The sequence below is a fragment of the Agelaius phoeniceus genome, chromosome 19 (assembly GCF_051311805.1).
Source record: "Agelaius phoeniceus isolate bAgePho1 chromosome 19, bAgePho1.hap1, whole genome shotgun sequence".
In the NCBI taxonomy this organism is placed as follows: Eukaryota; Metazoa; Chordata; class Aves; order Passeriformes; family Icteridae; genus Agelaius; species Agelaius phoeniceus.
Genome location: NC_135283.1, coordinates 4,102,434 through 4,114,499, shown reverse-complemented (window position 1 = coordinate 4,114,499; position 12,066 = coordinate 4,102,434). Strand labels below are relative to the sequence as shown.

Genomic DNA, 12,066 nt, shown 5'->3' with positions numbered 1-12,066 from the left:
TGGGATTCCATGATTCTGGGATTCTATGGTTCTGTCATTCCATGGTTCTGGGATTCCATGGTTCTGGGATTCTGTGGTTCTGGGATTCCATGGTTCTGGGATTCCATGGTTCTGGGATTCCATGATTCTGGGATTCTATGGTTCTGTCATTCCATGGTTCTGGGATTCCATGGTTCTGTCATTCCATGGTTCTGTCGTTCCATGGTTCTGGGATTCCATGATTCTATGATTCCATGGCTCTGTCATTCCATGATTCTATGACTCCATGGTTCTGTCATTCCATGGTTCTATGACTCCATGGTTCTGGGATTCTGTGGTCACTCCTCCTGGCTCGGCCTGTCCTGCTGGGGACAGTCCCCAATGTCCCTGCTCACAAAGGGACGCCCTTGCTCAGCTCCCAGTCACAGGAGGGGACTGGAGCAGGGGACTGCAGTGTCCTGCAGAGCTGAGCCGTGGCACAGCCCATCCTCCAGGGCAGGGAGAGCCCCACCACAGGCAGCCAGGACAAGCTGCCATCTATGGCTCACCAGCACCACTGTGATTCCTCCCAAGCCGAAACCTGGAGAAAACCAAAACCTCCAGAGCTGTGTGGATGCCAGAAATTGGGAGCCAGCTTGGAGGCAGGCTCAGCAGGGTGGTGCCCCTGGGCACAGCCAGGCCTGGCTGCTGCTGATCCTCCCCGACAGGAAAAATGTCACAAACATGAGATGTCCTGACAGGCGCCGGCGCCCCCGGCTGAGGCTGCGGAGCTGCCACGGCGCTGCCCAGGCGGGGCTGTCAGGAGCTCTTAGGGTGACAGGGGCTGCACTGAGGGGCTGCTGGGGACTGGGCTGGGCAGAGGTTTCTTCCTCTGAACCCAAAAGAGGAGAGGTTTTGGGGGCAGGCAGAGGTTTTCTCCTCTGAAGCCAAAAAAGGACAGGTTTTGGGGGCAGGCAGGCAGAGGTTTTCTCCTCTGAACCCAAAAGAGGAGAGGTTTTGGGGGCAGGCAGAGGTTTTCTCCTCTGAACCCAAAAGAGGAGAGGTTTTGGGGGCAGGCAGGCAGAGGTTTTCTCCTCTGAACCCAAAAGAGGAGAGGTTTTGGGGGCAGCCAGTCCAAAATGCTGAGACTCCACAGCTGAAGGAGCAGTCAAGGAGCTGCCACCCTGCCCCCCACACTGTGGGGCCTGGCACATTCACAGGGAGCATCAAACTCCCCTGTAAAATGAATGCAATCCTCATTTTATTTTAACCTTGCTTTTGGCTAGAGCTGTCCTTTGCTCCTGCCCTGAAAAGGAAGGAGCAGTTTGACCATAAATGTGTCTAGGGCAATAATCAGCTCAGATCCAGGACAACACTGAGGTCACTTGTGCCCCATCATGTGAAGTTTATTTGGTTATTTAAGGACAATAAGTCACTGGGGGAAGAGTTGGGAGCTGTGGCATGAAAGCCCAGGGAACCAAGGCCATGCAGTGAGTGGGGAAGGGCCCCTGGGCAGTGACAGGCAGCCCTGGGCAGGCAGAGCACTGGGGGATGTTTACAAAATGACATTTTCATACACTCTGGAAAGGAAAAAAAAAAAACCCAGCAGTTTGTTTTCAGGGTGAGAGCATCAGCTCTGCCTGGCTTTGCATGGCATGGAGCAGTGGAGGCTTGGCTGCCAGCACTGCCCTGGGCAGGGGCACAGCCTGGCTGCTGGGAGCTGGGCTGAGCTCTGGGGACAGTCCCTGACAGCCTCAGTGACAGCCTGGCAGAGAGGGATCCTGGCTCAGTCTGGGCTGCAGAGCACCTTGGATGGGTGAGGAGCCTCTTCTGTGCCCCTGTCTCCCAAATCTGGGGTGCTGGGCATCCCCTGCCAGCACCAGACCCTCTGCACCTTGTGTTAATGCTGTGGATCTGCTGAAGATCCCATCTCCTTCTGACACTGCCATGAGAAGCCACACACCCACTCCTGGCCCCCAAATCCCTCCAGCTGTCCCTCAAGGGTGCCAGGCTTTTCTGAGCTTTGGAGCCTCTCCTCTCCTCTCCTCTCCTCTCCTCTCCTCTCCTCTCCTCTCCTCTCCTCTCCTCTCCTCTCCTCTCCTCTCCTCTCCTCTCCTCTCCTCTCCTCTCCTCTCCTCTCCTCTCCTCTCCTCTCCTCTCCTCTCCTCTCCTCTCCTCTCCTCTCCTCTCCTCTCCTCTCCTCTCCTCTCCTCTCCTCTCCTCTCCTCTCCTCTCCTCTCCTCTCCTCTCCTCTCCTCTCCTCTCCTCTCCTCTCCTCTCCTCTCCTCTCCTCTCCTCTCCTCTCCTCTCCTCTCCTCTCCTCTCCTCTCCTCTCCTCTCCTCTCCTCTCCTCTCCTCTCCTCTCCTCTCCTCTCCTCTCCTCTCCTCTCCTCTCCTCTCCTCTCCTCTCCTCTCCTCTCCTCTCCTCTCCTCTCCTCTCCTCTCCTCATGGTGTCAGGGATGTTCTCACCTAATTTGCCATTTTTGTTCTCCTGTAAATCCCTCCCCTTTAGGACTTGTGTCAGTGATCCAGAGATGCACAACCAAGGGCATCCTGCACCCCTGCCCTGGTGAAAGCTGTTACACTCTGTACATTTCTTTTCATGCCTCTCACATTCAGCCCCACTGATCCATCAGCATCCCTGCTCTCCTGTCTGCTCCTGGCTCTCCTCCCTCCCCTTTCCTCACCTGTACCCTGAAGCCAGGACAGCAAGGTCCAGATTTGGGGTTTTCATGCCTACAGGAGCACCAGCCAGAGAGCCCAGAGCCTCCTGTCCCTGCCTGCACTGATTTATCTCAGTGGCCAAGGGTGAATGGAGGGGTGCAGCTCTGCCTTGGGGCTGCAGCCCCCAGGAGGAGGAGGAGGAGGCCCAACTCCATGAGGAGGAGGCTCAGGGCTCAATCCCACATGGACAAGGCTCAATCCCACTTGGAGGAGGCTCAAGCCCAACTAGAGGAGATTCAGGATTCAGTCCCACATGGAGGAGGCTCCGGGTTCAGTCCCATGTGGAGAAGGCTCAATCCCGCATGGAGGAGGCTCAATCCCATGTGGAGAAGGCTCAATCCCAAGTGGAAGAGGCTCAGGGTTCAGTCCCACATGGAGAAGGCTCAATCCCAAGTGGAAGAGGCTCAGGGTTCAGTCCCATGTGGAGCAGGCTCAGTCTGGCTTGGAGCAGCATGCAGAAAATCAGCTCAAACTGGCTGCCCATGTACCTGGTAGCATCCCACCAGTCTTTACTGGCCCCCCAAGCAGATCAGCACTAATATTCAGCCTTATCTTGTGTCTAGAGAGGTTCAGGCACCTGCCAGGTCTGGGCTTCCCTCCTTGATGCCACTGCAGTGGGCAAAGCTGGGCAGAGCCAGGCACTGGGAGCAGTGCAGCTGCTTCAGAATGGGGTTCTCTGCTCCCCCTTGGCACCCCAGGGCTGCAGGAGACCTCAGCATCACACATTTCACCCCCTGATGGCCTGAGAGCTCTGCTGTGTCACCCCGTGTCACCCAAGGAAAAGCCGTGCTGGTGGCCTGGAGAGAGGCAAGCTCTTTCCTCCAGCCAATAATCCAGCCAGAGCAAGATAAGAGATGTTATAGGAACTCCTCTGAGCCTGAGAACAGCTACACTAAATCCCTTTAGTCCCTGGTGAGATATTTGTTTACAGGGAGACTGGGTTTTGTTACCCGGGGTGGTTCAGTACAGGCTGTCCGTGGCTCCTGCCCTCCCCAGGGAACAGAGCTGGGGTCAGGGAAGGGTTCCAGACCCCACATGGTCTCTTTGGCATGGGAGAGGATGAGGGGCAGGGCACCCATGCCAGGTCAGCTCCCAGTGCCCCTGTGCCTAAGCCAGGGTGTCACAGCTGAGTTTCTGTGCTGTGGCAGCACAGGTGACAGTGCTTTCCATGAGCCTGGCTGTGAGAGGCATCAGCAGGTGAGGATTCAGCTCCCCTGTGTGATGAGCGATTCCAGCGGGGATCTCTCCCACCCCTCCCTTCAGGGAGCACCCCAAAGCCAGCCCCACTCTCCTCCATCCCTACTGACACCAGACCGGGGCTGGGGGCAAACCTCAGCCCTCACCTCTCACACCAGCTCCTCTGAGCCCGACTGGCCCTGGGGTCACAGGCAGGGGTTTGTGTGACCCCTGTAGGGCCGGGACCCCCGGGTACCCCCCGAGCAGGGCTGTGCCCCTCGCAGTGGCAGGTGGCCCTCGGTGGCACCGCTGGGAACAGGATCCGTGCAGTTCCAGGAGCAGCAGGTATGGCTGATCCATCTATGCATCCCCTCCAGGGGGGAGGCAGCCATAGGGCTCGGGTTTCTCCTCTCACCTGCCGCTGAATCAAAGGCCATTTGGATTTCATCTCCGGAGAGGCAGCTTTAACCCTCTCGGGTGCAGCTCGTCCCTGCTCGCTGACCCTGTCCCCTCCTGTGCCTCACACAGCCCGGGCTGGCCCTTTGCTGTCCCACAGCAGCTTCTCCTCCCTCTCCTCTCTCACCTGGGCTCCCTTCCAGGGCTCACTCCAGGTGGGAGAGGCCACGATCCATCCCCGAGGTGAGGGGCACAGCTGGGGCACAGCTGGGGCACATCTGGCAGGGCAGGGGGGGTTCCCAGTGCTGCCACTTCCCTCTCAGCCCCTCAGCTGGAAACCCAGCTGGAAACCCAGCCAGCCTCACATCCACCATGGATTTATGGCTGGAGAGGGGCTGGAACACAAACCCTGTGAGGAGCCCCTGAGGGAGCTGGGGGTGCTCAGCCTGGAGCAAAGGAGACTCAGGGCTGCCCCCATCACTCTCACAGCTCCTGAAAGGTGCCTGTGCTCAGCTGGGGCTGGGCTCTTTCTCCAGCAGCACTGACACAACCAGAGCACACAGCCTCGAGCTGCACCAAGGGAAATACAGGTTGGATAGCAGGGAAAAGTGTTTTACACAAAGGGTGATAAAGTTCTGGAATGGCTGCCCGGGGAGGTGGTGGAGTCCCCATGCCTGGGTGTGTTTAACAAAGCCTGGATGTGGCACTGGGGGCCAGGGTTTGGTTGAGGGGTTGGGGCTGCGTTGGACTCAGTGATCTTTGAGGTCTCTCCCAACCCAGTGATTCTGGGATTCTGGGAATTATCCAAGGGGAGAAGCAGAGGCAGGGGCACGAGCAGGTGGGGTGGGAGCATCCACCCAGGCTGTGCTCACTGTCCCTGTCCTGCTGTGGGGTGCAAAGGCTGCCGAGGCACTGGGTGCCCCTTGCAGGACTCAGCAGCAGCTCCAGCAGCTCCAACAGCTTCCAGAAGCTGGCTCAGGCTCCTGGGAACACCCCACGGTGCTGCAGGCTGCTCACCAGCACAGCCACAGTGATGCCTCAGTGCCTGTGAGCAATGGGCCAGGCCCAGGGCTCTGTCACCCCGTGTGTGACCAGCGGTGCTGATCTGGGCACCGTGTCCAGGCCTGGAGCAGAGCCCAGCACCAGCAGCTCCAGTGCTGAGAACATCAGAGCTGCTGCTCCCTCTGAGCCAGGACAGCTGAGCACCGAGGCAGGAGCTCCCCAGAGCACATCCAGGCACAGCACAGGCTGTTCCTGCTGTTCCTCAGGGTGCAAATTGCCTTTCTCCCATCTGGGAGCAGCAGCAGAGCTGGGGAGCACTTGGCCACTGGGAAGGGCTGCTGTGCTCTGCTGGCTTTCCCCTCACTCAATCACTTTCAGGCACCAGACATAAGCTTAGAAGTGAGACAAATATTTGTAAAAGATGTCACAAACCCTGTCAGGACATCAGGATGTTTTTGGGGAGAGCTTCACTCACACCCCTCCAGCAGTGGAGCTCTGAGGGCTGGTCCAGGGACAGAAGAGGCACCACATTGTTCCACATTCCTGCTGGCAAACAGCCTGTGAGGGGAGCAGATCCCAGGTTTCTGCTGTGCTGAGAGCTGTTAGCTTTACCAGGAGCAGGGTTCAGTCCCTTCCCCTGGCCCCTGCACCAGCTCACAGTGGGAAGCAGCAGCCCACACACCATTTCCCAGTGTTCTGACCCAAACTGCCCTCTCCTGGCTGCCAAAGGCTGCCCAGCCCATGGGGCTTTGCTCAGGCAGGGACCATCCAGCACCCCAGGCTGGGCTGATGGCTCTGCCTGAGCCCTGGCACTGGCTGGGACCCTGGGGACCATCCCTCTCCTCCCATGGGGCCCCCCCTGCTCTGTCAGCCCTGCCCAGGGTTGGCTTTGGGGTCAGGGTGACCATGAACATCTCCAAGCTTGCTCAGACCTGCCTGTGAACATTGGGGATGTGACTGCACCCACTCAAACCCACCCCACAGCCTGCCCCAAACCCACCCCACAGCCTGCCCCAAACCCACCCCACATCTCACCCTGCCCCAAACCCACCCCATATCTCACCCTGCCCCAAACCCACCCCACATCTCAGCCTGTCCCAAACCCACCCCACATCTCAGCCACCCCAAACCTACCCCACATCTCAGCCACCCCAAACCCACCCCACACCTCAGCCTGTCCCAAACCCACCCCACATCTCAGCCTGCCCCAAACCCACCCCACATCTCACCCACCCCAAACCCACCCCACATCTCAGCCTGCCCCAAACCCACCCCACATCTCACCCTGCCCCAAACCCACATCTCAGCCCTGCTCCATCCCAGCTCCTGCCCAACACTGCTGTCATCCCTTCACCATTCCCCCTCCTTGCTGCCCTGCTCAGGGCTCCTTTCCCTCCCTCCCTCCCTCCCTCCCTCCCTCCCTCATTCCCGTGTCCCTGGGCTGTCACATTCCCTGTCCCTGGGGACAGCCCAGGGCACACTCTGGCTCAGCACAGAGGCTTTGCCTGCCATGCTCCAGCTCCTCTGGGTGCAGGATGTGCCCTGGCTGCAGGATCCAAACTCCACCTGCATTACAAAACCCCACAGATGGATCCTGGGCACTGCCACGAGCCAGCTCAGCCCCACTGGGCAGGACACAGAGCTTTTCTCTAGGGCTCATCCATCACTGTCCCCATCTCCAGGTGCCCATAAAGGCCCTGTGAGTCTTTCCCTGGGGAAAACACAGACTGAAATAATTTTTTTTTTTTGGGTAATACCTGACCCAAACTGCTTGAAAAATTCAGAATTCAGGGACTTTACAGTGAAGACAAAGGACTGCAGTGGAAAACAAGTCACTGTGTTCATCCTTCCCTGCTCAGTCCCCCGTGCTTTGCTTTCCCTGCTGTCAGGGGCCATAAGCTCACAGGGAACGAGCTATCCATGCAAAAGGCCTTTGGAAATATTCATTGCTCATCTCCTAACAAGATTACCCTGAAATCCTCCATTGCTCTGAGGGAGATTTAAAACCTCTCAGGCTCTCGGTAACCATAGCAGCACAGATGTGAGAACTGAGGGGAGACAAGTGATGTGAAAAAGCAGGGGGGCTGCAGAGCCTGGCTCTGTGTGTGGCTCTGGGTGTGCCCACAGTGCCACAGCTCTGTGCCACAGCCCAGGCTGGCCCTTCACCTGCCCACACCTGGCAGGACACTCTGCAGGAGTGCCCAAACCAAGGACAGTGGCTGTGATGTGCCCCAGACCAAGGACAGTGGCTGTGATGTGCCCCAGTCCTGGCTCCCACAGCACCAGGGTCCCTTCCCAAGCCCAGCTCTGGAAGCCCTCCATGGATGGCATTTCTGCCTGGCATTTGCCTTCCCTGGGTGCCAGCAGTAAGGGGGATGGTTTAGAGCCAGGATGGGGTGCCTGGAGCCTGGGGTTCCCATTCCTTCCTGCCATGGGTTCCTCCTTCACCCAGGGGTTCCCATTCCCTCTTGCCATGGGTTCCTCTTTCACTCTGGCATCACTTCTACACCTGTCAGAGAGATGTTGGGTGTTGTGAGACTGCACAGATCCATGGTTTTAGTTCCTTTGGAATGAAATTCTGGGAAAATGAGCAGCAACAAGGGCACTACAGCCCCCAGCACATCCTGAGAGCCTGCAGAGTTCTGGGAGGGACTGTGGGAAACCCTTTCCATCTCTCTTGAAAACCAAACACAAAGAGGCATTAACTGAATTCTTTCCTATTTAAAAAAACAGAGGTTGGCTTTAAGCAGCTTCCAAGGGCTGGCTTGAGATTACTTGTCCTGCCTTGCTGCCTTCAGTTCCTTGCTTGCACTGGCACCAAACCCCCACCACTGCTTCCTTCAAGCACCCTCTGCTCACCCACCCCTTCCCCTGGCTTTTAGCCTGCCATCAAATCTTCTGCATCCCCAGCTCCTTCCAGCTCCCACAGCTCAGTCCTTGACATTTGGGATCTCCTTGTGGCTCAGGAAGTGTCCCCAGATGGAGCTTCATGTTGGTGAGGGAAGGTGCACCACCAGTGATGCTGTGGGGCACTGGACACCAATCCCACTGTCAGTCCTGCTGGGGACCCAACCTTTCCCTTCTCCCAGGGCAGGCTGACACCAGGACAGGACCCTGCTCATCCTGATATATTCTCTTGGTTCTCCTGATAATAAGGTTAGCTGGGAAAGCTCCTAACATGGCTAAAATGTACAATAAGTGGAGAATTAAAAGGCAGGACTAATTCCAGTGAAAAGGGTTTTGGAATCAGCAGACAAATTCATCCAGAACTAAATTCTGGAATTGTTACTTGGCTATGGAAAGAAAACATGAATTTAAGCTCCAAAAAACCACACATCCACAAATTTAGGTTAGAAACTTGTGACAGCGTTCACAGGGGTCCGAGGATGAGGGAAGAGACAAGGATCTGACTGCATGTTTCAGAAGGCTTGATTTATTATGTTATGATATATATTATATTAAAACTATACTAAAAAAATGGAAGAAAGGATTTCATCAGAAGGCTGGCTAAGAATAGAAAAAGAAGGAATGATAACAAAAGCTTTGGTCTCGGACAGAGTCCAAGCCAGCTGAGTGTGATTGGCCATTAATTAGAAACAACTACATGGGCCAATCCCAGATGCACTTGTTGCATTCCACAGCAGCAGATATCCATTGTTTACATTTTGTTCCTGAGGCCTCTCAGGTTCTCAGGAGAAAAAATCCTAAGGAAAGGAGTTTTCAGAAAACATGTCTGTGACAGAAATTTATGTGAACTTCTGTGCAAGCTCCCTTTGTGTTTGCACTTTGCATGAATCAGCTTCTGGGACAGCTCCAGCATGGGGTGGCAGGTGAGTGCTGAGCAAACACACCTGGATGGGGCAGCCTGCACCTCCAGAGCAACCCCAGTGCTGGGTCAGGGCCGTGGCTCCCGGAGAGCGCCGTGCGTCGTCTTTGTGGAGATTTCATCTCCCCCTCTGGTTAAATATTTCACAAAAATCACTGGTAACTGACAGCTGAATGAGGAGGTTATGACAGATGGGAGAGCTTATTTTCCCCCTCCAGCCAAAGATTTCATCGCTTCACTGGAGATTGGGCACGTTCACAGCAACTCTGTCTGCAGACGAGTGCCCAGCCCCGGGCAGGCGCAGGAAACGCCGCGGGTGCCGCTGTCCAGCGCTGGCCACGAGCCATTCCAGGGGTGGGGATGGTCACTGAGTGCCCCCAGGCCAGGGGTGGGGATGGCCACTGAGTGTCCCCAGGCCAGGGGTGGGGATGGCCACTGCGTGTCCCCCAGGCCGGGCAGCTCCCGTGGCTCTGTGGGGACTGGCGGTGCCGCGGCTCCTGCGCTAGCGGCGGCGATGCAGCAATGCTGCTGCTGCACTCCAGGGCTGCACTGTGCGGATTGGCCCGCAGCACCCCGCTCTCCTCCCTCCCTGCCCTCCCTCCTCCAGCACCCACAACCCTCAGAGATTGGACAGCTTGGTGCCACATGGCACAGAGGGACCAGGATAAAAAAATGAGCCGGGCTCGGGGGTTGTAGAGTCCGCCGGGAGAAGTTCGCGGAGCGGTGGCACCAACATTCCTTGGCTGCGCTGAGTCAGAGCAGGGAGGACGGACAGACGGACACACCGGGGCTGCAGGCACCCAGGGACACCTGCAGGGTGAGCACCAGCTGCGGAGCATCCTGTCCCCTCCGTGCCAGCCATGTCCCTGGTGGCGAAGGAGAAGAACCACGTCCGGTTGGTTTTCCTGGGAGCCGCCGGCGTGGGCAAGACCTCGCTGATCCGGCGCTTCCTGCTGGACACCTTCGAGCCCAAGCACCGGCGCACGGTGGAGGAGCTGCACAGCAAGGAGTACGAGGTGTGCGGGGCCACGGTCAAGGTGGAGATCCTGGACACCAGCGGCAGCTACTCCTTCCCGGCCATGAGGAAGCTCTCCATCCGGAACAGCGACGCCTTCGCCCTGGTCTACGCCGTGGACGACGCCGAGTCCTTCGAGAGCGTCAAGAGCCTGCGGGAGGAGATCCTGGAGGTGAAGGAGGACAAGTTCCCTCCCATCGTGGTGGTGGGCAACAAGGCGGAGAGCGGCGGCGAGCGGAGGGTGCCCGTGGAGGAGGCGCTGGCGCTGGTGGAGCTGGACTGGAACGGCCGCTTCATGGAGGCGTCGGCCAAGGACAACCAGAACGTGCTGGAGGTGTTCAGGGAGCTGCTGCAGCAGGCCAACCTGCCCAGCAGGCTCAGCCCCGCGCTCTGCAAGAGGAGGGAGACGCTGCCCAAGGAGCAGGCGCTCAGGCCGCCCATGAACAAGACCAACAGCTGCTCCGTGTGCTGAGCCGCTGGCCCGGCGCTGGCACAGGCTGGAAACTCAGGTGGGCTGGGTGGGAGAGGCACTGCCTCGGCCAAAACCTCCCCTGCTGCCTCCCACCCCTTCCCTCCTCTTCCCCACCCAGCCCACAGGAGCGGAGAGGGTGGGAGGTGACAAGGAGGTGGGATGCTGGTTGCTGGATGGGTGTGGGCAATTCCCAAAAAAGCAGGAGGCTCACCTGGGGAGCAGCCAGGGCACTGAGGGGGAGCTGGCAGGACGGGCAGGGGGGACAAACACCAGGGCTCTGGCAGATGTGGGCACCTGCAGCTGCATCAGCACCACTGTCCCAGGGCACTCGGGTCCGGTGTCACCTCGTCCCAAGCACCTCCAACCTCCTGCCATGGCTCTGGCACCCACAGCACATCCTGAGTCTGTACCTGGTGTAGAGCATGTGATAGGGTGGTCTGTGCATCAGTTTGGTTTTCTCTATTCACTTTCTGTTTGTTTGGTTTTTTTTAAGCATTCCAAATAAATAAATTGTTGCAAAGTGGAGCTGGAAAATGTCTCGGTTTCTTTCTCCCGTATTGCAGGTGCTGCAGTGCCTGCTATCAGTGTTTTATGCTCTTATCACTGCATCTTTGCCTTCCCTCCTCTGTGCTCCAGCCTCATGTGGAGTGTCCTGCACTGGAGGAGCCTCCCCTGGCAGTGCCAGGACATTCAGAGTTATAATTTTCCTAATAATTTACCCACACTGAAGTTTTTACCAAGCAGCAGAGACCAACAATAAAACACCTTCTCACCTCTGAGCACAGAAAATAACACCCAGCCATTAAAAGACAGCTGATCCACTGAAATAAAACCACAAACATGTTAAAAGGACATAATAAATGGCACGGGGGGAGGCACAGAAGAGCCGTGTTTGCTGTTCTGAGTGTGCCCTGAACTGATTTACTCTCCCCACACACAGCCCAGCCTGGCTGTAATGAGCACTTAACCTGCTCAGCAGCCCCACATGCACTCCAGAAATAGAGATATCAAAGCTTGATGGATAAAGAGTCACTCCCCAGACCCAGACCCAGAGGGGCTGGGTGGTTTGGGGTCTGCAGCTTTCAGAGGGGGTCCCTGATCACCTGGGGATCCCAGCCCCTTCCCAGGGGAGCAGGTGCCAGCAGGGAGAGCTCAGCCTCCCCTGGGCATCACTGCTGGCACACCCTGCTGCCACCTCTCCCGTGGGCACTGGAGCCACAACAGTGACCCCCAGACAGGAAAAACCCTCCTCTGGTGTGGGATGAGGCTGGGGACAGCCAGGGGAGGGGACAGGCAGCACAGGGGACAGGCAGGTGCCACCAGGACCTGCTGTGCCCTTAGCAAAAAAATAAGGATGAGGAATCAAGTCCAGCTTGTAATAATATTTCCTGAATGAGAGAAACTGTGGTTTATGTCTTCAGCCCATAGAAATTGCCAGCTAGGTGGCCAGAGGATTGTTACAAAAGGAAGTTTATCCACTTCCCCCTCCTTCAACT

General features: G+C 57.2%; 1 protein-coding gene across 1 annotated transcript; it reads left to right on the top strand.

The window, feature by feature from the left end:
- Positions 1 to 9,546: 9,546 nt before the first annotated feature.
- Positions 9,547 to 11,095, top strand: LOC129128208 (GTP-binding protein Rhes-like). The gene has a single exon (XM_054645352.2). The coding sequence runs from the start codon at positions 9,944 to 9,946 to the stop codon at positions 10,568 to 10,570; it is 627 nt and encodes a 208-aa protein (XP_054501327.2). The 5' UTR covers positions 9,547 to 9,943; the 3' UTR covers positions 10,571 to 11,095.
- The last annotated feature ends 971 nt before the right edge of the window (positions 11,096 to 12,066 follow it).